The sequence below is a fragment of the Chiloscyllium punctatum genome, chromosome 31, assembly GCF_047496795.1.
Source record: "Chiloscyllium punctatum isolate Juve2018m chromosome 31, sChiPun1.3, whole genome shotgun sequence".
Lineage (NCBI taxonomy): Eukaryota > Metazoa > Chordata > Chondrichthyes > Orectolobiformes > Hemiscylliidae > Chiloscyllium > Chiloscyllium punctatum.
In genome coordinates this window covers 25,476,410-25,502,336 of record NC_092769.1, presented here as the reverse complement: position 1 = coordinate 25,502,336, position 25,927 = coordinate 25,476,410, and the positions used below count along the sequence as shown (strand labels likewise).

Below are 25,927 nucleotides of genomic sequence, written 5' to 3'. Positions count from 1 at the left end.
CCACAAACCAGGCTAAATCAGCCTGTCTCGAGTTCCTAGTTCATTCATCCCTATTGGACCGTTCTTACCAGAATTTATTCTCCTGCCTCATCCACTAATTACAGAGAGCATCTTAAAGAAGCTCAGTGAGATCACGTTTATCCCAGTTGATGTGATACCCACTTGGTCTGGGGTCTGATCCCATAAATGAAGTTAAAGAGCTCAGTACCAGATAAAAATCAATGTCGTACAATGTCCAAGGCCAACAGGTCATTCCTGAGCAGGGAATGATGCACTGAACGCATTTGATTTATTTTCAAGTAAGGGTCACTGCATATTTTAACCACGTCTTTTTGAGACCACAACATCATAAGATAGAGGATCAGAATAAGGCTGTACGGCCAATCCAGAGTTTAGATCAGAATGATGCTGGAAAAGCACAGCAGGTCAGGCAGCATCCGACGAGCAGGAAAATCGACGTTTCGGACTACAGCCATTCTACTGTCTTCTCGAAACAAGAGCCGATCTATCTCTGGCTTGAATACACACAATGGCCTGGCCTCCACAGCCCTCTGCAGCAACAAGTTCCACAGCCTCATCACCCTCTGGCTGAAGACATTTCTCCCCACATCTCAGTTCTAAACGGTGCCCCTTTGACCCTGAGACTGTGCCCTTGGGTCCTCGTCTGGCCTACCAGTCAAAACATCTATTCCACGTTCACTCGACCTCAGTCTCTCAGTATTTTCTATGTTTCAATCAGATATCTCTCCAATATCCCCCCCTCCACCCCCAAACTTATCCTTGAAGCGGCCCTCTGAACGCCTCTCCCAGCATGGTCAGGCAATAAACTATTTAACAAAGCTCACTGTCTATATATCTATCTTCAACAGAGAGGAAACATGCTTTTCTGACTTGCCAAAATGTTGAGTCATGAGCGATGCTAATGTAACACTCAAACTGAAATGCGATATGTGGCATGTTGGGAAACGAGAAGCTGTACCGTACTGTTTACTACGCCTGATAAATGAGCGTGTTTGATTCACATCAGAGTTTAGAATGATTTGTAGCTCTCTCAGTGTGTGTCTCTTACCCTGGAGTGCGGTGATGTTTTTACTTTGAATGTTCTCTCCATGAGTGACCTGGCAGGTATAGACTGCGCTGTTGAACCATTCACCATAAGGGACCATCAGCCGACTCGTCACCGAGAAGTTCCCGTTTGCCTCACACACGGGAGACGTGAAGAAGCCAGAATCCAAGGGTCGGCCATTTTTCAACCAACTCACGGAGATTGACTTCGGATGGAAATCGATGATTGAACAGACGACCGTTGCAAACTTGCTGCTTGCGATTTCTTCACTGGAGCTCACGGTTAGGAGAAGAGTTGGTGAGAGAATACCTAGATCATTAGGAAACACATCGCATAAATTATCTGACGAATTTCAGAACAAGTACAATCGGTTCTCATATATCAAGGTTTCTTGTGGTTAATGGATACAAGAATCATAATTGTGCAGAGTGCTGGAGAAGCTGGGATCCACACAGAAAGATCAGCAGGACAATGTGAAAAGCTAAAATTATAGGACACAGCAAGGGAGTCAAGGAGGCATAGAAATTATAGGCCGGTAACATCAAAAGGGAGATAGCAATGTTGGATGGTATTCGTTTTAATGACAGAGTCTGATGAACAAGGCAGACAAATTACTGGCATAAATGAGGAAATGATGCGGTTGCCATCACAGAGACATATTGAGAGCCAGGCAGGAGTGGCTATTCAACATTCCAGGATTTAGTGCCTTCAGGTGAGACAAGGAAAGATGGAAAAGGATGAGGGCTGGGGGTGTGCAGTGCAGAATGTTGCTTCTGTCGCAATTTTGACAAGAGTATTTTAGGCTTTAAAGAGAAATGAAACCATGGATACCTCCTCGAACAAAGGCAAATGGACAGTACTTCAAAACCAAAATACAGCAAACATAACTACTGGGAGAGCACGATAGACCTTACTATAGGTCCAAAAGACCAAGTGAACATACATGGGCAAATTTCAGAGAAATGTAAATTAAATAGGGGAATGAGAAAAGAGGTTTTTAACTTCCTCAGCATAGGCTTGGATATTCATTTTGTCAAAAATTTAGAGGGAGCAGAATTCTGAAAATGCCCCAGGAGAATATTTTAACAAAGTATGTGTTTAATACTGAGAATTTTAATCCAGACCTTGCAAGAGAGGGGTGAATCTGGACTTAACTTTAGGGAATGAAGTCGACCCAGTGGGTAAAACCTCAATGGTGGAGCACTTTGCAGACAGTGATCGTAAATCAGTTGGATTTCAGATTGTACTGCAAAGGAATAGAAATTGGCCCAAAGTTCTGAAAAAGCTAAGGACAATTTTAGTAAGATCAGGTAATGACTTGACCAGAGTGGACTAGAAGCTGACACTTATTGGTAAATCTGAGTCAGAGCAGTGTGACACATTTAAGAGAGAGATAAGAAAATCACAGGGAGGACATTTCCCAGGAAGCCACTGAGTGGGACCAAGAATGCAGTGGGCTCTGGACACCAAAGGGCATGGAGGATGAGATAAAGAGAAACAAGGGAGGCTTCCAGTCGATACTGAAATCTCAAAACAATAGGAATTAGTATGGAGTACAGAACGTGCAAGGGGGAGTTTGAAAGACAGAGGAATTAGAAGAGCAAAAGGGACCATGAGAAAATAATAGCAGTCAAAATAAAGAAAAATATTTTTAAAAGTTACACGCTCATTCATAATAAAAGAATTATTCTGGAAACAGTAATGCTCATTAAGTGTATTATTGGAGTGGAGCCAGAGGATTAGGTTGTGGTCAAAACGAACGTGTTGTCCCAGTGTTCAGTAGTAAGAGGGACAATGTGGGGACAGAAAACATGGAGGGGTGTTGTGATGTAGTTTTCAGAAATTAGGACACATGACGTGATGTTCTGTGTTGTCTTGCTGAATGAAAAGTGGTTATATTTCCAGGGCAGATGAAAAGTATACCGAGCTGTTGAGCGATGCAAAGGATGAAATATTTGGGTCGCTGACAATAATTTAGAATTCCTGTCTGGCCACAGCAGTTGTGCCAAGTGAGTGTAGATCAGCCAACGTTGCACTGTCATGCAGGACGAAGGAAGGTATAAATAATGAAAACACAGATCTGTCAAGCTCATCTCAGTGGTAGGGAAACTATTGAGAAGTGAAATTAGTCTTCATTTGGAAGATAAATCAACAATTTTCAGCACAGTTTTATTGAGAGGAAGTCTTGTGTAAGAATTTGATAGTAGTTTTCAGAGAGATAACTCGATGTCCAGATGATAGAAATAATCAGAGCCAATGGGATCGGAGTTAATTTGACAGATTGGATCGAGAACTGGCTGAGTGGTGGGAGCAGGGGATAATAGTCATCGGGTGTCTGTGTGACTGGAAATCTATGTCTCCTGGTGCTCTGTAGGGATTGGTTTGATTTCCTTGTTATTTCACTTACATGCTAATGATTAAGTCTCAAATTTAGGAGGATTAACCAGTGAATTCACAGATGAAATGAAAACTGTCATGTTGGTAAGTCATGAGCATAATGGCTTTAGATTGCAGGAGGATATAAAAGGGTTGGTTGTATGTGAAGAGAAGTTGCAAATGGAAATTATTCTGCATAAATGTAAGGTGATGTAATTCGGCAGAAGAACCTGTGAGGTATGACGTTTTGAATGGTGGAACCCTGGAAAGGCCTGAGGATCTTTGGTGCATGTACCCACCGATCCCCTATAGTACTGTGTCGTCTGGATAAAGAGGCTAAGAAGGCGAGAGGATATTTTCTTTTATGAGCAGAGACATTGACAATGAAGAGTAGGGAGATGATACTGGAACTTAATAGAACACTGGTTTGGCCATACTGAAGCGTTGTATGCATGTTATCGAAGGAATGTGATTACACTGAAGGCAGTATTGATGAGATTTGCCAGGATCTTGCCTGGGTTGGAGGGTTTCAGTTATGAAACTAGTATAGATAGACAGGGGTTTTCCTTGGAGCAGAGGACAATTAGGGAGAAGATTATCATGATGTCTAGAATTATTTTAGGCATAGACAGGGTAAACTGGATGAAACCTTTCCCCTTGATGGATTGATCAATGCCTCAGGGGCACAGGGTGAAGGTAAGGCCAGGAGCTCCCAAGTGGATCTCAGGGGAAAACAAAATCAAACAGAGGGTGGTGTTAGCCTGGAGCTCAGCACCTATAAGTCATGTAGAGACTGAGCCCCTCATAATAGGTATGAAGTATTGCGATGCATCCTTGCAAGGGCAAGTCCCACAAGGCAATGGATCAGGTGCTGGCACATGAGACTGGAATAGTTCGGTGGCTGTTATTGATAGGCGTGAACTGGATGGATCAAAGGGCCTTTTTCCTGTGCTGTATAAGGTGATTCTGTGAAAACGGTTATAAATAATGCCTTCTTCATATTAATCCTAGATGCTCTGTTTATCTCAGTTCCCACAACACGTACCTGAACATGGCATTCCTTTGCTCTTGTGTGACCCGCTGTGTTGAACCTCACAGTAGATTTTGCTGGGGCAATCTGCCGCTGACTCGGGCAGGGTTAACTGGCTGCTCAGGGTGTAGGTTCCCTTCTTGTTTCTCACTGATGGGTAAGTCTTAAATCCAGTCGTGATTAACTCCCCACCTTTCTTCCAGGTTACCTTGGTGACGTCAGGGGAATAATCCATCACCAAACAACCAAAGGTCGCAGAACCGGTGTCGTGCTCCTGACAGGAGGAGACCAGGCCATAAAGCGTGGGGGGAGATGGTGTCTCTACAATAGAATAACCAATTGAGCAAGTTAGTTTCTGTTCATTTGACCTTACCAGTTTCTCAAATGTATCCTAGGCTGTAAACGTTTGCCAGTATGCTCCCGCTGAAGTCTACAGCATAACTGGAGTTTATTTTTGTTTCCTACCAGTTGCTGATCATGATCATTGGTTCCTTCTTTAGAAACATGCCCTCGACCTTGACCATTGCCATATAATTTAGGAAGAAGAACATCCTGATCCCACCCCAGTAACTTTGAAGATGTCACCAACTGACACTTTCACTGGATTGCTGTGAAGAGCAAAGAAGTTTCACAAAATACAAACCAAGGAAATGCAGATTCATCGAAATTCTACAGTGTGTGCAAACAGGCCATTTGGCCCAACAAGTCCACACCCACCCTCTGAAAAGTAACTCATCCAGACCTATTCCCCTACCCTATTATGCTACAGTTAACCCTGACTAATGCACCGAACCTCCCAATCACTGAACACAACATTTGCAATTCCCCCAGCTTGCACATCTTTGGACTGTGGGAGGAAACGCACACAGACCTGGGGAGAAAGTGCCAACTCCACACAGACAGTCACCCGAGGCTGGAATGGAACCCGAGTCCCTAGCAATGTGAGGCAGCAGTGCTAACCACGGAACCAGCGTGCTGGTCCACTAGGTACCGTGCTGCTGGAAATACCCAACCGCTGGCAGTACACCCGGAGAGAAATCAGAGTGAATCATAGAACATAGAACATTACAGTGCAATACAGGCCCTTCGGCCCTCCATGTTGCGCCACCCTGTCATACTAATCTGAAGCCCATCCCACCTACACTATTCCATGTACGTCTGTATGCCGAAGTAAAAACAATGACTACAGATGCTGGAAATCCCATTTCTGGATAAGTGGTGCTGGAAGATCACAGCAGTTCAGGCAGCATCCAAGCCTGTCCAATGATGACTTAATCTTGGCGAATCTACTACCGTTGCAGGCAAAGCATTCCATTCCCTTACTGCTCAATGAGTAAAGAAACTACCTCTGACATCTGTCTTATACCTATCTCCCCTCACTTTAAAGTTGTGTCCCCTCGTGTTTGTCGTCCCCATACTTGGAAATCAGGTCCAGTGAGCCTTCCTCACTTATCAATGCAAGGCAGAATGTTCTCTCTGGGAGGAAGGTCACTGCAGCAGCAGCACAGGCAGGAGCTGAGCACTGGGACTGGGAGGAGGGCTGTCACGGCTGAACTCATGCCAATTGTCTGGAAGTTGAAACATCTAATTTACAATTATCTGAATTCTGGAGGCCTCTGAAAAATGGAGGACCATTAAGGTTCAGAGACTTTGGAGTGTTACAGCTGAGGATTTACGTAAATATGATTTGAGAAATGAACTGGTAATCTTTAACTTTAATAACTATCAAATTGACATGCAGTTCACTACCAAACCTCATCTTTCAGACTAACCACTGCACTTACTCTGTCTAGACCTAAATTTCCACTCACATTGACAAACCCTACCCATTCATGCCCGGAACACACAACCCCTATCATACAAAACACATCCAAGGCAATCCATATTGGTAGTATAGCTGAGAAGAGAGATCTCGGTGTCCATGTACATAGATCCTGAAAAGTTGACAGCCAGTTTGATAAGAGTTATTTAGAAGGCATACTTTCTGTTGGCTTTCATCAATAGAGGGACTGAGTTTCAGAACCACGAGGTTAGGCTGCAGCTGTACAAAACTCTGGTGTGGCCGCACTTGGGAGTATTGTGTACTGTTCTGGTCACCACATTATAGAGAGAATGTGGAAGCTTTGGAAGAGATCAAAGGAGGTTTACCAGGATGTTGTCTGGTATGGAGGGAAGGTTTAATGAGGAAAGGACGAGGGTCTTGAGGCTCTTTTTGTTTGAGAGAAGAAGGTTGAGAGGTGACTGAATTGACACATAAAAGATAAACAGAGGGTGGACAGTGAAAGTCTTTTTCCTTGAATAGTGATGGCTAGCAGGAGAGGACATAGATGATAGATGTCAGAGGTTGTTTCTTTACTCAGAGAGGAGTAGGGGCATGGACCGCACTGCCTGCAACAATAGTACACTCGCCAACTTTAAGGGCATTTAAAAGGTCATTGGATAAATATATGGATGAAAATGGAATAGTGTAGGACAGATAGGCTTCAGATTGGTTCCACAGGTCAGCGCAACATCGAGGGCTGAAGGGCCTGTACAGCACTGTAATGTTCTATATTCTATATTCCAGATGGACATATGATCTCAATTCCTTTCACTCATTTACACTCCTGCCGCCCTGCACCTGGCCCATGGTGAATCTGGCCCTGACTGGACATGGCACCATCATTTTCACAACCTCTGACAAAAGCCCACTACCCAAGACATGACCTCAGCCCTTGATCACTGACCTTACATCTTACCCAAGTCAACCTGTGCACATTGCATCCTCACTCCTTTCACATCTGTGCTTTACAACCTACCATTTTGCCAGACTCCGAGCTTTGCATTTTGACAACACGTCCACCTGTCACTTCATTACAGTGACCTTCCACCCTGAAACATCCTGGCACTCTGCCCACCGCTACACTAACCAGCCTGGCATCCTGCCCACCTCTCCATAAACCTGTCTGGCAAAGACAGACCTCCTGCATTTCAGCTCAAACTACCCCTCACCTACCAAGCACAATTCGAACAAATTATCCTGTGACCATTACCATTTACCTTGATGCCACCTTGCCAGACAGAGTGCATGCAAGCTTACCCAGCAGCCAGCCAACACCTCACAGCCTACCAGCCCAAACTCTCCCACATGCCCAATCTAGCCCCTCACTTGCTCACCACCTTCCAACTTTGAGCCTACTCCAACATAAAGTCAGTGAGTCATAAAGTCGTACAGCACAGAAACACTTCCTTTGGTCCAACTCATCCATGCTGACCAGAGTTCCCAAATTAAACTAATTCCACTTGCCTGCCTTTGGCCCATATCCATCCAGACCTATCCTGTTCCTGAAGCTGTTCAAATGTCTTCTAAATGTTGGATTTATCTCTGCATGGACCACTTCCTCTGGCAGTTCATTCCAATGTTTTGGACAGTTACAACATGAAGCCCTAACTCCTGCACTCAGTGCTCTGACCAATGAAGGTACATGTGCAAAACACCTTCAACACACTAGGTACTTGAGACAACGCTTTCAAGAATCTATGAGTCTGAACCCTCAGGTTCCTCAGTGTTCAACATCACTACCCAGTGCCCTACCATTAACTCTGTAAGACTCTATGAGTCTGGACCCTCAAGGCCCTGTGTTTAAACATCACTATCCGGTGCCCTACCATTAACTCTGTAAGACTCTATGAGTCTGGACCCTCAAGGCCCTGTGTTTAAACATCACTATCCAATGCCCTACCATTAACTCTGTAAGTTGTGACCTGATTTATCTTCTCAAAAAGCAACACGTCGTATTCATTTAAATTAAACTCCTTCTGCCACTCCTCAGCCCATTGGCCCAGCTGATCAAGATCTCATTGTACCTTTAGATAACTTTCACTGCCAATTATACCACCAATGTTGGCATTACATGCAAACTTACAAACCATGTCCCATTCAATGTTTTCATGGCTTTCAACCAATATTGTAGCCTGTTTCCCTTTCTCCCACATATCTGTAGCATTTTTTTAAGGATTGAAGGAATCTATCTCCTTATTGAAATCATTTAATGTTTTGTCCTCAATCAATTTCTGTGGTGGAGAATTCCAAAGGTTCACCATTCTTTTGCTGAATAGTAAACAATCAGGTTCAATGTTATCGAGTGTTGGGAAGATTGGTGAGCAGCAAGATTAATGATGATCCCATGAATGGAATAGCCTTCTAGAGGGGTCAAGGTGCCTTCTTCAGCTTCCATTTTGTATGCTGTCATATCCCTTCGGCAGCATGTTCCAAAATTGTGACCCTTGAGGATAAGGGCGCACATGTATGCAAATGCTTCTCCTGAAAGCTTTCCTCCAAATCAGACTTCAACTTGACTCTCAACTATTTCCCTGCCAGTTTCCTCTTCCTCAATCACAGCCATGGGACTCACTTCCTACCAGCGCTGTCAATGTGCTAATACCACACCAACTTCAGCAATTCAAATAGACTGATGACAACTGGTTTCTCAAGGCAATATAAAAAGTCTGACACTTCCACACCGGTCTAGAGATTCAAACAACCACTGGAAGAATTGTAAATTAATAGAGGCACTTGTGTGTCTACACAAGATGACATGGTTTCCTTTTGTGTGATTTGACTGTGTTTTCACTGAAGGAACAGAGCTATTTCTTAATCATATAATAGGAATCAAGCATCCCTCATTTTTAGCAAGGCAATCACACATTATATTTCTTTATTCCAGGGAAGTATAGTGTTAAATTAATGAAATATGATGATTGGGATGTTTCAATTGGGAATAGTCAGAGATTTAAAGTTTACTTTCATGAGCAATTAATTCCAGCCTCATTGTTTCACAGTACTCACAGGAATGTCTTTCAGAAATGGTGTCTCCCTTTGTTTACTGAATCAGTAAATCTGGGATAGTTTTTGCTTGTTAATCAAAGGTGTTGAAGAGTTTTAGCCAAAGGGATTGAGCTCACAGATGCTCCATGATCTAAGTAAGTGGTGGAACAGCTTGAGGGGCTGAGTGCCCTCCTCTTGCTCCTACCTTCCTATCATTGTGTCATTCATTAAGCTAGCACTGGCGGTGAACACTTTTTATTAAAATATTTCAACAAATTAATTGTTTCACACATGCTTGAAAAAAATTCTGTTGATTATTTGGAACGAGATAATTGACATTCTCTATTTGAGTGATCAAAATAATTTCCACCCAATTACAGCAGCCACTGCACTCTGGAGTGGGTTGTTACTTCATAATAGTTTCTTGTGAAACTCCAGCTCGAGATCAGGGCGCTCAAATTCAATGATTCTCTGATATTTAATATCTCTGAACATTCGCAATTTGTTCAAATGCATCTTTTCTCTGAAGAATGTGTTTAATCAAACAGAACTTTTTTCAATGAAACAACAAACTTTAAATGCTAGAAAACCAAAATAAAAGACAAAAATTTCTGAAGAAACTCAGCAGGTCTAGCAGCTCCTGTGGAGAGAAGGCAAGGTTAACCTTTCACATCCAGAGACCCCCTCTTCACCAAATTGTTTTCATGAATTTGGCACAAGAGCTCACACCTGTTGAGATAAACAGTGATTACGTTGGCTTGACTCCTGTTGGAGAAAGGATTCTTAGCAGAGGTACTGGATGGTCAGAGATTGCAATTGAAGACCAACTCAAAAGCTATCTCCATCTGCTGCAAGTGTTGGGTTCAGCGGAACTCCCACCGGACTGAACAATCAAATTCAGCTACAGCACTGGTTTAATATAAAGGTGAACACTTACTCCATTAACACCATCTAGCGATGCCCAAACGCTTGTGAACAAATATTGATCTGGAAAAAGCTGCTAACTGCCAAAATTCTGTTTAATATCTAAGAGACACAAGTCAGGACAGCGATTGATTAGATTTCACTGGCCTCTGTGAGTGGAATTCCAACAAACACCCAAACATCTCAATCTGCTTTCTTGCACTGAAGTAACCTGATAAGAGATGGTGTTACATACCTCTCTAACAGGTTGTAAGTGAACACAGGCCACCTGGCACAGACTCAGGGACACTACTACAACATCACAACAGACCTGAACACAATGAGCTCGACACTATCACAGAGAACACAGCCCACCTGTTTTGACAGTACATAAACCATGTTAGTTATTAACACCTTCCAACAACCAGGAATTGTTCCAGAATGTTTGTACAATGAAAGTAACATTTCAACATTTATCCAAGAATACTTTGATAGCAGCTCCGAATTGTTCACACTCTATGGGAACTACAGAGGAATAAAACTAGGAATTGTATTGCCATCAATTCACTGTCACTGGATTCCAACCTCGAACTCCCTTCCTCTTTCCCCTGTGAATGTTGCTGCACCAGATGGTCTACTTAGTCTGAAAAAGATTAAAATGTTTTGAAGTGTAATATGACCATTGCCAGTGACATTAACAGCTGATAATAGGTTTTCAAATAATAAGATGCAAAAAAATTCTGATTCTACATTGTGCCACGAAACATGTCCTGCATAACTGGGGCACAAAGAAAGTATACAGCATATTTCCATCTGCCTCGCTCAATCAAGTATCTCTTGTTGCCAACAACCAATTTCAAAACTCTTGCTATCTGCCTTTTGTTCCTGAAACGATCGTTCTGATTGGAACAACTTAGTCAGGGCTCTCAATTCTGAGACACCTAATCGAATATTGTATTTCTGACCGATAAAAATGGTTTTGAAGCGAGAGATGAAATTGAACTTCTGAGATTCAGGGATCCGAACTGGACAATTTACAAATGGTCAGGACCGTTGACAAGTTAGTCAGAAATAGCACTGAAACAAACTGTACAACAGACTTAATCCAACAGGATACATTGCTCAACTCCTCACGTCAAATATATTCACTGTACTTGAACATTCCTCAGAGGAACTAACCAGTGGATTAATGTGAACGAGAATGTGTTCACAATGAACATGAATAACCACTGAGTTAATAAACTTAATAAGTCATTGTATTTAATAAAATGATTGAGGTGGGAAATATCGCCAATTAAAGCACAGATCCGGAGGCAATGGATTATTCTCTAAATTATTTTTACATATTCTTAAAACGTTCCTTGAACTGGGGAGATTTTGCATGCACTGCATAAAGTCAATACTGCATTTCAGTGTGGAAAGCATTTCTGTTGAAGGAATCAGGGCAAGGTCATTTTCTTGTTTACTGCTTTTAATGAACGAAAATGTTTAAAAAGGTATGAATTGAAAACATGCTTCTGTCTGCAGTTGGCCGCTTTAACAGATGTCTAAGTAAATGTGGGCACTGCTGCCTCACAGATCCAGGTACCCAGGCTCGGTTCCAGCCTTGGGTGACTGCCTATGTGGAGTTTACACAATCTCCCCTGTGTCTGTGTGGGTTTCCTCCCACAATCCAAAGATGTGCATGTCAGGTGAACTGGTCATGCTATATTGTCCATAGTGTTAGGTGCATTAGTCAGGGGTAAATATAGGGTAGGGGAATGGGTCTGGGTGGGTTACTCTTCAGACCGTCGGTGTGGACTTGTTGGGCCAAACGGCCCGATACATACTGCAGGAAATCTAATCTAAACGATTGTCACACTTCACAAATGTGAGCAGATTCCTTCGGATCGCTACATTGCAATAAATCGGTCAAGTATATTAATTAAAATAAATATTACTCTATTTTCAGTGTCTGAATAAACAATGTGCTCCGTTATTCTCTAGTTCATGTCTTCTGCAAATTTGTGAACTCTGCATATGTCTGAACACATCGATGTAAAATGAATTCTCTGCGTTTGCAGCAAGTACTACCATGGTTGTAAGAGTAGAGTTCCTACAGTATGGAAACAGGCCATTTGGCCCAACAATTCCACACTGACCCTCTGAACAGTCAGCAGCCCAACCAGACCCATTCCCCATAATTTATATTTACCCCTGACTAATGCACTCTAACCTAGACATCCCTGAACACTACGGCTGTGATAAATTGCACAAATCACCTGACCTGCGCATCTTTTGGATTGTGGTAGGAAACCAGAGCGCCCGAAGGAAACCCATGCAGACACAGGGAGAATGTGCAAACTCCACACAGGCAGTCACCAGAGGGTGGAATCGAATTTGGGATCCTGGTGCTGTGAGGTAGCAGTGCCAACCACTGAGCCACCATGCTGCCCTGCGAGTTCATGAGTGAATTATTTTAATTAATTCAAAATTTGTCCTTGGTCACATAATTCACTTTTGCAGTTGTTTCCGAAAGAATGACTCTTCAGTTGATTTTTTTTGTAAAATGTAACTATTTAATTAAAATGCACAGATTGGGAACACATAAAGCACTGTGCAGATTAAATAATTCAGTTAATGTTTTATTTTTATCCTGCAAATCCAGTTTAATCAGGGACATAACAATGAATTAACTCAACTTACGTATGAAACTGATCAAAGCAGTGAAACTGATCTGTTCTTCATAGAATTGTGCATAATTTCCAAATGGTCTTTGCGAATGATCTTTTCCAGTCAGAAAAATATGTATGTAGTGTACAGCGGAATTGAAAGGTGTTTCTTGATCAATTATAACACAGTCATGGCATTTTTGCTCAAGAGCAAGAACTATTAGAACATTAGACTTTTGAAATGCTATTTATATTTCTCTCTGACTTGTAAACTGTTTAAAGACAGACCGTGTGATTGAACTAGATAGTGGAGTTCTGAATTTGGATTGGAAAGCATGGATTAGATTAATCCTTAATTATTACTTTTAGGTAAAAATGGCGCCCAAAGGTATCTGTTTTCCCTTCATTTCTAAAACCTTTGCGATTTGCCTTTCACTTAATAATAGGCTTTATGAAATTTCAACTCGCATGCTGATTGCATTGAATGAGGAACCTGGAGTGGTTCACTGTCACCAACCGTTTTAACATTGCAAAACAATGTAGAAACCAGAAACGGTTTCCCAAATATAACACATTTAATGTTACCCAAGCACAGTCCTTCCTCAACAGATGAACAATCACCAGATCACAACATGGTGTGTTTGCAGCAGAACTGACTCTGCAAACATTTTCAACAGAACCAAGAACATGATTTAACCTCACACAAAAAAAATAAATTGAAGTCTAACAAAGCTGCTCAGAATCAAGCAAACTAATGATTAAATTGAATAGAAATAACAAGTCATAACAGCAACCTTGTTTGTGAGGGGACTTAACACTTAAAGCTGTAACGTTTCTGGCAACAGTTCAATTTATTTCCAACCTGCACACCCTTCTTGATCATGACAATCCTGTGCAGCACACAGTAGAGTGGTTGAAGGCATATATTGATTAATCACTTCATGGTCAAAACAAAATTACTGAATGGACAAATATTACCACATTATAATTTTAAGTTAGTTTCAATTACATAATCTGTTCAATTCTGCAGTTTCAGATTTTAGTCCCAAGTTTTATTTTGAATGAGGCTACTCAAAACAAAATTCAGTTAGTTTACAATTAGAACTGAGTTCTTTTTTTAAAAATTCAATGCATTAAAAACTTATCTTTTTCATTTCTCACACTTCTGGGTTTCTGCCATAAGTTGGTTTTCAGACCGTTACAAATGGATGTAATGTTTTCAATCAAGCAGAGAAAAATGTGTCATATAAGTTGAACAAATGCAGAAATGATTCATGAAAAACAATAGAACTTCACAAATATTGGTAATGAACAGTAATCCAGAGAGACAATCTCCTCCCCAGAAAGAAAACACCAATTACAGAAAGCATGAAAATGCTGATCAATTCCACCAATTGAATAAGAATTCAATCAACTCAATTCAACAGAATCAAGGAAAATATAATCAGAATCCAATCAACTCAAAACAACAGATTGGAATGAAACATAATCAGAATCCAACCAATTCACTTCAACAGAATCAAATAAAACAATTTCAAATACCAATCAACACACTTCAACAAAACCAAGTAAATACAAAGCCAAAATCCAATCAACTCAATTCAACAGAATCAAGTAAAACAATTCAGAATCTAATCAACAAATTGCAATATAGCACCGCAAGAAAATTTTATGACAGTTTCTAACCTGCTTGTCATCAACAAAATAAATGAGAAAATGTAATCATGGTAAGAACATATATTCAAGAAATGAATAATGATATTTTAGCATATTTTAATCATGTTTGGTAATATCTCAAACATCTTTGAATTCTTAGCGTTTGTTGTTGACAATAAAACTCACAGTCAGGGTGTCACTGACATTAAACATTATTTATAGCTGACTGTTTAAGAGACATTAGGTGTTTCAAGTAACCCAGCCACACAGAATGCCCATCTGATCAAAAAAAAGAGATACACGGAGCAACTGACGCCATCATCACCATTTTAGCTATTTGCTGAGCCTTAACTGAAGTCTATAATCAGTCTGAACAAAAATCAATCCGAACCAAACCAAACTCAGCACAGAATCTGAGTTTCATTTAATTCAGAAATTAGTCACATGAATAGAAAATTTTTAAAAAGTTACGAGGAAAGTTCATAGTTCTTACCTGAAGACACTGTCACCATGGTCCCTTGGCCCCAGTAATCAAGATAGTCACAGTGTTACATTCTCTGGACTGGGTCACACAATAACTAGCTCTGCATAAAACAAATCAAAAGTTTACCATCATTTAAAATTTTCAGAACCACAGGCAAAATAAAGTCACAATAAATCTTCATCACATAATTGTGCAAGTGAATTCTGATCATTCTTGATAAATTTTAATACTGTTTTATACTTCACAGAGTAACACATGACCTGATTCTCAAAATCCCCAAATGGTGTATCGATAATTACCCAACACTTTTACAAATTAAATAGTGATACTGGCATTAAACCCCACAGAATTAATACTGCACTGCAAGTTAAGACGGTTTGTAGATGTAATCACTGACTAGTTTCAAACAATGGAGGCTAAATAGGTTTTTGTATTGATCATAATTGCAGTGTCACTCCAGCTATCACAATGATGTAGACCAGTACACTCATTCTCTGTTCTTTACTCTCGCTCTCAATTTTCATTTGAAAGAGCCATTTAGTACTGATCATGTTTAGAATTAATGCCATAGTTGACATAACAATTAGCAGTGATTTCCTGAGCTGTTAGATATATTAAAACTAACATTTTGTCCGAGCATTTAATTGATGGAAGTGTTAGCAGTATATACGACATGCCCAAAACATTGTCCCATTGTGTCACCAGTTTGCTAGTTTAAATGGTACATTTCCTCTTTGATAGTTTTGTAAAAGGCAGCCTGAGGTCTGCTTCTGATCGCAGTTGGTATAATTGCATTTAAAACTCGTACTGACCGTCAGTTTATGATGGAATTGACAAAATGTTCACTCGAGCTGTTTTCGAATGGGTCCAGCCCTGGTTCCTCTCGCTGTGGTCTCTTGCACAGTAATAGATGGCGGTGTCTTCGATCTTCAGGTTCCCCATGTCCAACGCGAAAATGTTGTTTGAATTGTCTTTGGACGCAGTAAATCGATTCTTAATCGCTGGTGCATAGTTACTGTTGGATGAACTATAGTACTGAAGCAGCCACTCCAGACCCTGTCCGGGAACCTGTCGGACCCAGTTCATGTAGTAGCTGCTAAGATCGAAGCCGCTGGCTTTACAGGTCAGTTTCAGGTTGCCTCCGGGACAGCCAGTCTCTGCCTCTGGCTGAGTCAACACAATCTCCGACTGGACACCTTTAAAAAAGAAAACAAATAAACCATGAGCATTAATGCAGATTAAATGATGGCTGAGTCTTTTACATTCCTGCGGTAGACTAACATTGAGACAGTGACAAAGACAGACTTGAACAAAAAACACTCACATGATAAGAAAGTAAGAAATAAACTGAGAAAAATTGTCGACACAATCATTCTGATAACTTGTGGGAAGCGGTTCTGTCAAGATCTTTCTAAACAGAGCCGACCCAGGAGTGTTGAATTACGGTCTAGTGCCCAGGATTTATATGGCCATCGGAAAGGGCAGGCTTACAGCTTCCGCCTGTTGGTTTCCTGCTGGAGGCTCAGACTGGATCCTGGTATCAGTTTGTACAGACCGAACACATGGGATCTTGTATTTACGAGGTTACGCTTAAACATGGACATATACACATCTTGGGATATTTATTTTGCTGAATAGCTTCTTTGGGAGTGTTTTTATTTAAATGGTGGAAGTAAAATTGAGTAGCTTCAGGTGTGTTTCACATGATAGTTACAAGTATTTTGTTTTTAAAAAAACAAATTCATTCGGATGTTAGTTCCCTTTATTTCTACATTCATTCACAAGCAGATAAAACTAAAATCAAAGTTCAAACATATTACCAGCTAGTGAAACAATTGAGCTTGTTTTCCCAGAACACTGCCAGTCCCTGTCCCACTACAAAATAACATGTAATTCATGCTAAACATTTCAAAATTCAATTTAGACAACTGAACACAGAGCGTGTCCAAAGTGATTATATTTAGAATATTCAATTAGAAGTTAACTCCCTTTAATTCTACATTCCACCACAAGCAGATAAAGCTAAAAAGAACTTCAATAATACTATTAACTAACAAAATTAGTGACTTTATTTTTGCTGTCACTCAAAGTCTCTCTCTCTCTCACACACTTTACAAAATAAGCTGCGTTTCTAAATTCAGTTCAGACAACCTAATATGGAGCATGTCTAAAGTGATTATGTTTAGAAGGTGAGTGTGTGTCACTAAATAGTTTGGACTCGGAGATTAGAAGCACCTCCTTACATTGCAGAATGTCTCTCCCTGCATCTTTTTTTTCAAATTGCTCCGACCCTAAAATGCATAGTAAAGGAAAGCTGTGTGCCTGAGAAACAAAAAGTGAGTTGGCAGGGATACATAACACCTAGGTAAACTTTTCAAAGAGCATCTAATGAACTAGAACAGGACAGTCCATACATCCATATCTAACAGTCTGGGTACATCAGGAATGTTTGGTTAAATTAGAGAGTATTGCAATAATCATTACCACGGATGTAGGTTATAAACAGTACAAGTCTCTGCTCACTAATAGCTCTGACAGGAGCAGATAACTCATAAAAATCAGTAAAAATTCGCTGTTACACTCAGTTTCAATGAGATGCATGAATCAGAGAATGGTGTAACAAGTGATGTGAGTTTGAACCAATTCAAGTTTGTTAATTTACTTTGGGATGATAACAAATGTGACTGCAATGTGGGATTTTGGATCCATTAGAAGGTGAGTGTGTGTCACTAAACAGTTTGGACTCATATTCAGGAGCTTTAAAGATACTCAATAAACAGGCTGAACTAACCAGAACGTCACTGCATTCAATGTCCTGTTTTCTGACAGTCACACAGTGAATGCTGTATTTTGTGACTTTCCTTTTTAAAGAAGAAATGCCAAGTGAAATGTATCCATTGTGAGTAAATGGGAAAATATCGTTTGTTTGGTAGGATTTTACTTGAGTTTATTCATTTTCCCTTAAATAGGCCAGATACAATAGTTGGCAGCAATTAAACTGACTGAAGAAAAGGTCCTTGATTTTCCAGTTTCATTTACTGGAAGCAGGTGGAGGTTCTGCAGTGGATCAAAGATATTTTGTCTCACTGTTGACCAGTTGGTGGAAAGCAAACTGCAAACCATAACCACCGCCTCCTCAGAAACAAATCGACTCAGCAACAATGCTGGAGGAAAGTTTATTTTTCAGTTATGTAACTTGGAGAACTAGTCACTCCTCTCATTGAAGGAAATATTCGCAGAGTCTCAGACACAACCTTAACATCAACAGTTCATTCGAGGATCACTACAGCACTGTTTAATATTGAGAAAAATTGATAAATAGTCAGAGAGTCATGTTGTGATACAGCATGGTTACAGACCCTTCGGTCCAACCAGTCCATGCCAGTCATAATCCCAAACTAAACTAATCCCACCTGTGTGTACTTGGCCCATATCCTTCCAAACATTTGATATTCATTTACTTATCCAAATGTCTTCTAAAGGTTGTAAGATCATCCCACACAAAAACCATTCTCTGTGTAAAAAGTTGTCTCTGATATGTTTTTTTTCTCCTCTCATTGTAAAAACATGTTCCCTATTGTTGAAATCCCCCACCCAAACATTTACAAAATATAACTATGGATCTTCCTCGAGTCCAAAAAAGATTGTCCCCTTTGATCAATGATTTGTAAAATTTACTCGTGTATCTACTGTGATAGACGTTTTCAAATAACTTCTTAAATGCAAATGATTCACATCAATCGGATTAAAGTAACATTTCGTGCACTACCCCACACGCAAAAAAAGAACTAGTTTGTTAACAGGATTTGCTCTGAGGAAGTCTACGATGGATTCTTTTATCAAACAAAATCATTTCCACTGTTGTGAGCGCTCGTCTGTCTTCTGTGCAATGGTCTGAATTTTAAGTTGTGTCTGACTGCAGATGAAACTGACTGATCTGGGTAAAAGTATAGTTTGTGCCTTTCACATTGTTGATGTATATTGCTGACTTTAGTTGAATAAAGAGGTGTTGTCCCAGGCATCGTCTGGCACCATTAATTAGACCATTAAATTCCACATCACTAGCCAGATTATCAGGTGGAGTTTATTGATATGTGATATTTTTGAAACGAAAGCTTCGTACATTTCCAGTAAGAATCATGTCAATTAGAGCCATTCACCTTTGCACTCATGGCTTGATAAACTTATATGAGGTCGCCCCCCCGCACTCTCACCCTCCAGTGATAAAGGTTCCAGTCTATCTGGATTTCCAACGGTGGTTCTGTTCCCTCACAATCTGCTGTTTAAGATCCTCCTGCCACCCCACGTCCACAGACAGTGTCCCTTGATACCATTTCAAAGAAATGAAAGGAACTTGTCCCACCATATTTTTCAATTTTCTTTGGCTTCAAACACCATCAAAAATAAATGTTTGTGTCATTGCTGATTTATGGGAGAATGCCGTGTACACAATATCTGCTGAAATACCTGCCATACCATCCTGAATCTGCTTCGCAGGTTCATCTGTTGCTCACAAATGCAACCAGACATCAGGGAACAATGAACATCGCCCACACCCAACCCTCCACCATTTCCCTCTGTACTTTGCACTTTGTGAAATCCGTGTTGTCGATAATCAGTTAAAAGAAAGTTTTTTTTTAAACTTTCTTAATTCATGTTGCTGATCTTGGCTGAGTAAAGGTTTGTTGCTGTCAGCATTTCTGGGGAACATGTCTGCATTTTTTTCATGTCAGTTTACAATGATATTAAGTCAAGAATTGTCAAAATTTTCTGAGAAACAACGTTTAGAAATGGGCCTATTAGCTCCTCAGGTCTGTACCAACTCTTTGAATATTGATACAGTTCTGCCCCTACTTTCTCCCCATAAGCCAGGATTTACAGCATTGGAGATCATATCTATGTTTATAATGGATTCGACCCTACACAATGTTCCCAATGTTTACAGTGCTATCACCTGCAGGGTTATGGACAACATGCTATAAATTGGGTGTTGGCTGGAAGGCTCTGTTTTCACGTGATACAGGTGCGATGGGCGAAGTGATCTCTCTGTCGTGAAAATTTTCTACTACTCTAAATTCATCTTTCCTACTTTGTCTCGTTCAGAGGCTCTTCATACCAGAAATATTCCAAGCATTCATTTCAATGAGATCAATACACTCCACCTGATAGTCTGGCTCGTGATGTGGAAATTAATGGTCTAATTAATGGTGCCAGACGATGCCTGGGACAATATCACTTTATTCAACTAAAGTCAGCAATATACATTAACAATGTGAAAGGCACAAACTGTACTTATACCCAGATCAGCCAGTGTCATCTGCAGTCAGACACAAAATTCAGACCATTGCACAGAAGATAGACAAGCCCTCACAACATTGGGAATGATTTTGTTTGATAAAACAGTCCATCATAGACTTGCTTAGAGCAACTCGTGAATATTGCTTGATTTCTTTTTGTGTGGGGTAACACATGAAATGTTACTGTATTCCCACTGATGTGAACCATTTGCACTTCAAGTTATTTGAAAACGTCCTTCATAACAGATACGTGAGTAAATTTTAGAAATCATTGATCAAAGGGACAATTTTTTTTGGATTCAAGGAAGATCCATAGTGATATTTTGTAAATGTTTGGAGCTGTGATTGCTTATATTTTTAACTAAGACATTGGCATACAGTGCACAACTTCACAATTTTCTGTAACATGAAATTCGCAAACACTGTGAACCTGGAAGGTGATGGTTCAGAATTTAACAAGGACCTAACAAGTTTCGTGAATGGACCAAAGAATGATTCATGAAATTTAACAAAGGCATTTCTGAAATGATTAATTTAGCTAGGATGAATGTAGAGACACAAATTCTCATCTCTGTTTGCAGTTCAATATACTATAAATCACTTTTCTCTTATATCCTAAAGTACTTTCGTCTTCGTTCATATTTAATAAACTCTATCTTGTTCCGGTGTTAAGATAGTTTCTTTATTTACTTCACTCAAGACTGTATGCTGTATTCTTGCCTCAGTATTGACCAAACTCGGTTTGGTGCCAGCTTATATCACTTGAGCTGCTTTTTCAGGAAGTGAATCTCTCCACCTGTTATGTCAAAATAATCTGTTCATGCTTAGTTCGAAATAAATCCTGTTAATATCATCCCAAATTCAGACTCAGTTATTTTGTATTTATTCATTGGAAATGAACAGAATATGACTGATCTGTTCTTGATGGAGTGGGAGAGGGAGTTAAAGTGTTCAGCCACTGGGCCGTGGGGTTGGTTGGCATGGGTGTCCCAGAGATGTTCTCTGAAATGATCAGCAAGTTAGTGTCCTGTCTCCCTGATGTAGAGGAGACCACATCAGGTGGAACAGACACAGCAGATGACATTTGTGGAAGTATAGATAAATTTCTCTGGATCATTTGGGGCCTTTTCGGAGGTGAGGGGGAGGTGTGGGCGCAGAGTTTGCACTTCCTGTGGTGGCAAGTGAAGGTGATAGGGATGGGGAGTGGGCTGGTGGATGGGCATGGACCTGACGAGGGAGTCGCGGAAGGAATGGTGCCACCGGAATGCAGATAGGGGTAGGGAGCGAAATATACCCGAGTGATGGGGTCTGTTTACAGGCGGTGGAAGCAGCGGAGGATGATATGATGTATGCAAGGTCGGTGCATTGGAAGTTGTGGACCAGGAGGGCTCCCTGATGAGATTGGAGGAATGGAGTTCAAGGGCATCGTCGACCACGTGGGAGGGGAAATTGCAATTTTTGAAAAAGGAGGTTATCTGGGATGTTTTATGGTGGAACTGGTCCTCCTGGGAGCAGGTGCAGTGGAGGCAGAGGAATTGACAATAAAGGGATGGCATTTTTACAGGAGGTCGGGTAGGAGGAGTGTAGTCCAGGTCGCTGTGGGAGTCAGAAAGCTTGTAGTAAATGTTTTGTTGGTCACTGGAGATAGAGGTGGGGAGGTCTAGAAAAGGGAGGGAGGTGTCCGAGATGGTCCCTCTGAAGTTTAGGTCAGGGTGGAAGGTGTTATTAAAGTTGATGAACTGTTCAACCTCCTAGTGGTAGCATGAGGTGGCATTGATACAGTCATCAATGTAGCGGTGGTAAAGGTGGGCAATGGTACCAGTGTAGCTGTGGAAGATTGACTGTTCCACATATCTGAGGAAGAGGCAGGCATAGCTGGGGTCCATATAGTGGTCCATGGCTACCCCTTTGGTTTGGAGGAAGTGAGAGGATTGAAAGGAAATGTAGTTGAGGTTGAGCATGTACTGCTTGGGTTGGGGTGACAGGAAGAAACGGAGATCTTCAAGGCCTACATCATGGCGTTTGGATGTGCCACGGCCTGGACATTCTGTTCATTCTGGGGCTGATCAATTGTTTGCAGTTATTATGGCACTGCAAGTGGAATGGCTGGGAACTCGGAGAAACCAATTATTAGGTCTTCTGCTTGAAGCAAATTTTGACCAGAACATTTAAACACCACAAAGCTCGCTGTAGGAAATGCCAGTGCTGCAACTTTTAATAATATTTGAAACTTTGTTAAAAATGGGGATTTTTAGTCATAGTTTCTGAAATAATCAAGAAAATAATTAACCGTTAGAACAGCTCTTTCAAAGAGAGAGGATTTGCAAAGTTTGAAATCGTACAATGCTGTGGTTTATTTGAATTCCATGTCGGTCAGAGTTAGATACAGCCAAGGTGATCTCTCCATATATTGATTCTGTTAATCTGACACACCGACATACCTGTCTGTACAAAACTGTATTATTTGTTTAGTTGATCAAAATTTAGGAAACAGATCAAACAGAATGTATTCGGCTGGGGAGGTGATGGATACAGAAGGCAGAATCAAAAACTGGGAACATTAAATCTGAAGAGAGAGTAACAAGGAGTACAAGATCAAAGACATGACAAGGTGCATGTCGATATGTTCCAGACGTTAGTGAATCGAATGAGCTTGTTCGATGGTCGAGAGACTCGTCCAATGTCGTCCTGGACTCAGACCATGAAACAGAGATCGAAATGTCGATTTGCAAATGTCACTTCGATGTGATCACTTCACACTCTGTGTCCTGATATAGGCCACATTGGCAGATGTTTCCGCCAGATTGCATCCCCTGGGTTTATTTTCTGATCAGAAGTGAGATGTGTGGCTTGCTGCTGGCACATAGAAACAGGAAGTTGTGCGCCAGCTGAGAATGATCCATCAGGTGCTATTTTCCGTATTATCAGCACATTCTTCCTACCTCTGAGGGTGAACACACACTGACAGGGTCAAGAACAAATGGACAGATTGCTGTAGGTCTCAATATTGTATTCAATTCCATTCCCATTTCCCAGAATGAAACAGAAGAGACACAAGATTATTTCAGCTAGAGTAAATTATCTATCTATCAGAGAGATAAGAAGAGTTACCATCGGGTGAAAGGAGCTAAATGACAATATGTAGTTTCGCTCATAAACCTGTGTTTAAAAGTAGAAAGCTTGAGGGAAGTTAATAAGTAAATCTAAGAGACAGCATTCATTAAAAGTTGGAAAAGTAAAGTTTAAGCAATAAAATTCAGCATGGTAACTCTTCTTATCTCTCTGACAGATAATTTACTCTACCTGAAATAATCTTGTGTCTCTTCTGTTTCATTCTGGAAAATGGGAATGGAATTAAATACAATGTTGAGACCTACAGCAATCTGTCCGTTTGTTCTTGACACTGTGGAAGTGATATCATATCGGAAGTGGTTGATTCTGTTTTCCAGAGAGGCAATGAGATGTAACATCGGGTGTAAAAAGTGGATGTAATGCTTCTTGACTTCAATCAGGTTTTTGACCAGGTCTTGCATCTTCAATCAGGTAAGGGTTCATGGGATCTGGTGCAGTTTGGCAAATGCATCGAAGGTTTATTTGTTGGCAGAAGGTAATGGTCGAAGGTAGTCATTGTGAAGACATCTTGTGTCCAGTAGCTTACTATATGACTTGGTGCTGGATCCTTTGCTGTTTGCAGCATATATAAACGGTTTAGTCAAGAATGGAGCAAATGTGATTAGTAAGTTAAAAGATGAGGTGAAAAACGTTTGGTTTTGCAATTAGTGAGGAGGAAAGCGAGTGTGACATCAATGACCTTGCCTGTTGGAGAGAAGAATTGAAAACAGAACGTTATATCCTAAAGTCTGTGAAGTAAAGCATTTTCGAGACTAACAATTTAAGCGAATATATGATGTATTGTTGGAATCTACAAAATACAAAGGATAAGCGATCTTCAGGAATCCTGAAGAAGGGCTCATGCCCGAAACGTCGATTATCCTGCTCCTTGGATGCTGCCTGACCTGCTGCACTTTTCCGGCAACACATTTTCAGCTCTGATCTCCAGTATCTGCAGTCCTCACTTTCTCCTCGATATTGTGGCTAGACCATTAATTCAGGAAGCTGGGGTCTGAGCCCACAGTGCTGCCACATCACGTCGTGAATTAAGGTTGATAATTAAACAACTCATTGAAGGAATAAGCTCCACAGATATTCCCTTGCTCTGCTTTGGAAAGAACAACACATCAGCGCAAAAGTTAAGGCTGAAGCATTCACAGCAACATTCAGCCAGATGTGCCAATTGTCTGATCCATCTCAGCATCTTCCATAGATCACCAATATTACAGATACCTGTCAGCAGAGAATTCGCTTCGCTCCACGTGAAATCAAGACACTGTTGGGCGAGTGGCACTGGTTACTGCAAATGCTATGGAGCTTGACAAAATTCTGGCAATAATACTGATGACTTGTGCTAGCCAAGCACTCCCGGTACAGCTACAACACTGGCATGGACAATGTGGAAAATAGGCCAGGCATGTCCTGGGCACAGAAAACAGGTCAAACCACCCTGGTGAATTACTGCCCCATCAGTCCATGCTCAATCATGAGTTAGGTGTAGGAAGGTGCTTTCCACAGTGATATCAAGCAGCACTAGCTCAGCAATAACCTGCTCTTGACATAAAATGTGGGTTACGCAAGGCCTACTCAGCTCATGACTGAATTACAGACTTGATTTAAACATGGACAAAGAACTGAATTCCAGAAATGAGGGGAGAGTGACAGCCCTTCACATTAAAGTCACATTCGACAGAGTGTGATATTATGGAGTCCTAGCAAAACTAGATTCAATGGGTATCAGTTGACAAACTCCCTGCTGCCTGCAGTCAGACCTCCCACATTGGAAGATGGCTCTGCTTGTTAGAGGTCAGTCATCTCAGCCAAAGCAAATCTCTGTTGGAGTTCCTAAAGAAAGTGTTCTTGGCCCAATCATGTTCAGCTGCTTCAGCAATGACCTTCCCTCCATCAGAAGGTCAGAAGTGAAATCTGCATTGATCTAGCACTTTTTCTGTGACTCCTCAATCCACATTCAAACGCAACAAAATCTGAACAATATCCAGACTTGAGCTGACAAGTGACAAATAGCACTCACACCACAAAACTGCGAGACAATGACCATTGACAATAGGAGTGAATCTAACCAAAACCCCTTGATATTCAATAGTGTTACCATCACTAAATCCCTCACCATTGACATCCTGGGTTTTATTGTTCATTAGAAATTGAGCTGGACACTCCATATAAATACAATGGTTGTAACAACAGGACAGAGGTGAGGAATACTGCAGCGAGTAACTCACCCTTCTGACTTGCAAAGCCAATTGACTATTTAAGAGACAGAAGTCAGGAGAGTAATAGCACAGCTCACCCCTTGACTGGATAGGAGCACCTTCAACTGCACTCAAGAAGTTAGGCATTCTCCAGTACAAAGCTTCCCACTTGATCAGCAGCACATCAACAAGCGTCCATTGCCTCCATATCTGATGCTTAGTACCAGCCGTATGCTGAAAAATGAATTGCTGGAAAAGCGCAGCAGGTTAGGCAGCATCCAAGGAGCAGGAGAATCAACGTTTCAGGCATAAGCCTTCTTCAGTCATACCTGCCAT

The 25,927-nt window shown here is 40.9% G+C and overlaps 2 gene segments (V, D, J or C); both read right to left on the bottom strand.

Annotated features, from left to right (window-relative positions):
* LOC140456924 (Ig heavy chain C region, membrane-bound form-like) overlaps positions 1 to 16,410 on the bottom strand; it is a 21,929-nt gene extending 5,519 nt beyond the window's left edge. Inside the window, 5 exon segments of the C gene segment in view lie at positions 1,070 to 1,375; positions 4,488 to 4,793; positions 14,983 to 15,073; positions 15,786 to 16,169; positions 16,298 to 16,410. Coding sequence covers positions 1,070 to 1,375; positions 4,488 to 4,793; positions 14,983 to 15,001 — 631 coding nt within the window.
* LOC140456866 (Ig heavy chain V region-like) lies at positions 15,793 to 25,927 on the bottom strand. The segment is given in 2 exon segments: positions 15,793 to 16,169; positions 25,921 to 25,927. Coding segments are annotated over 2 exon segments (384 nt in total).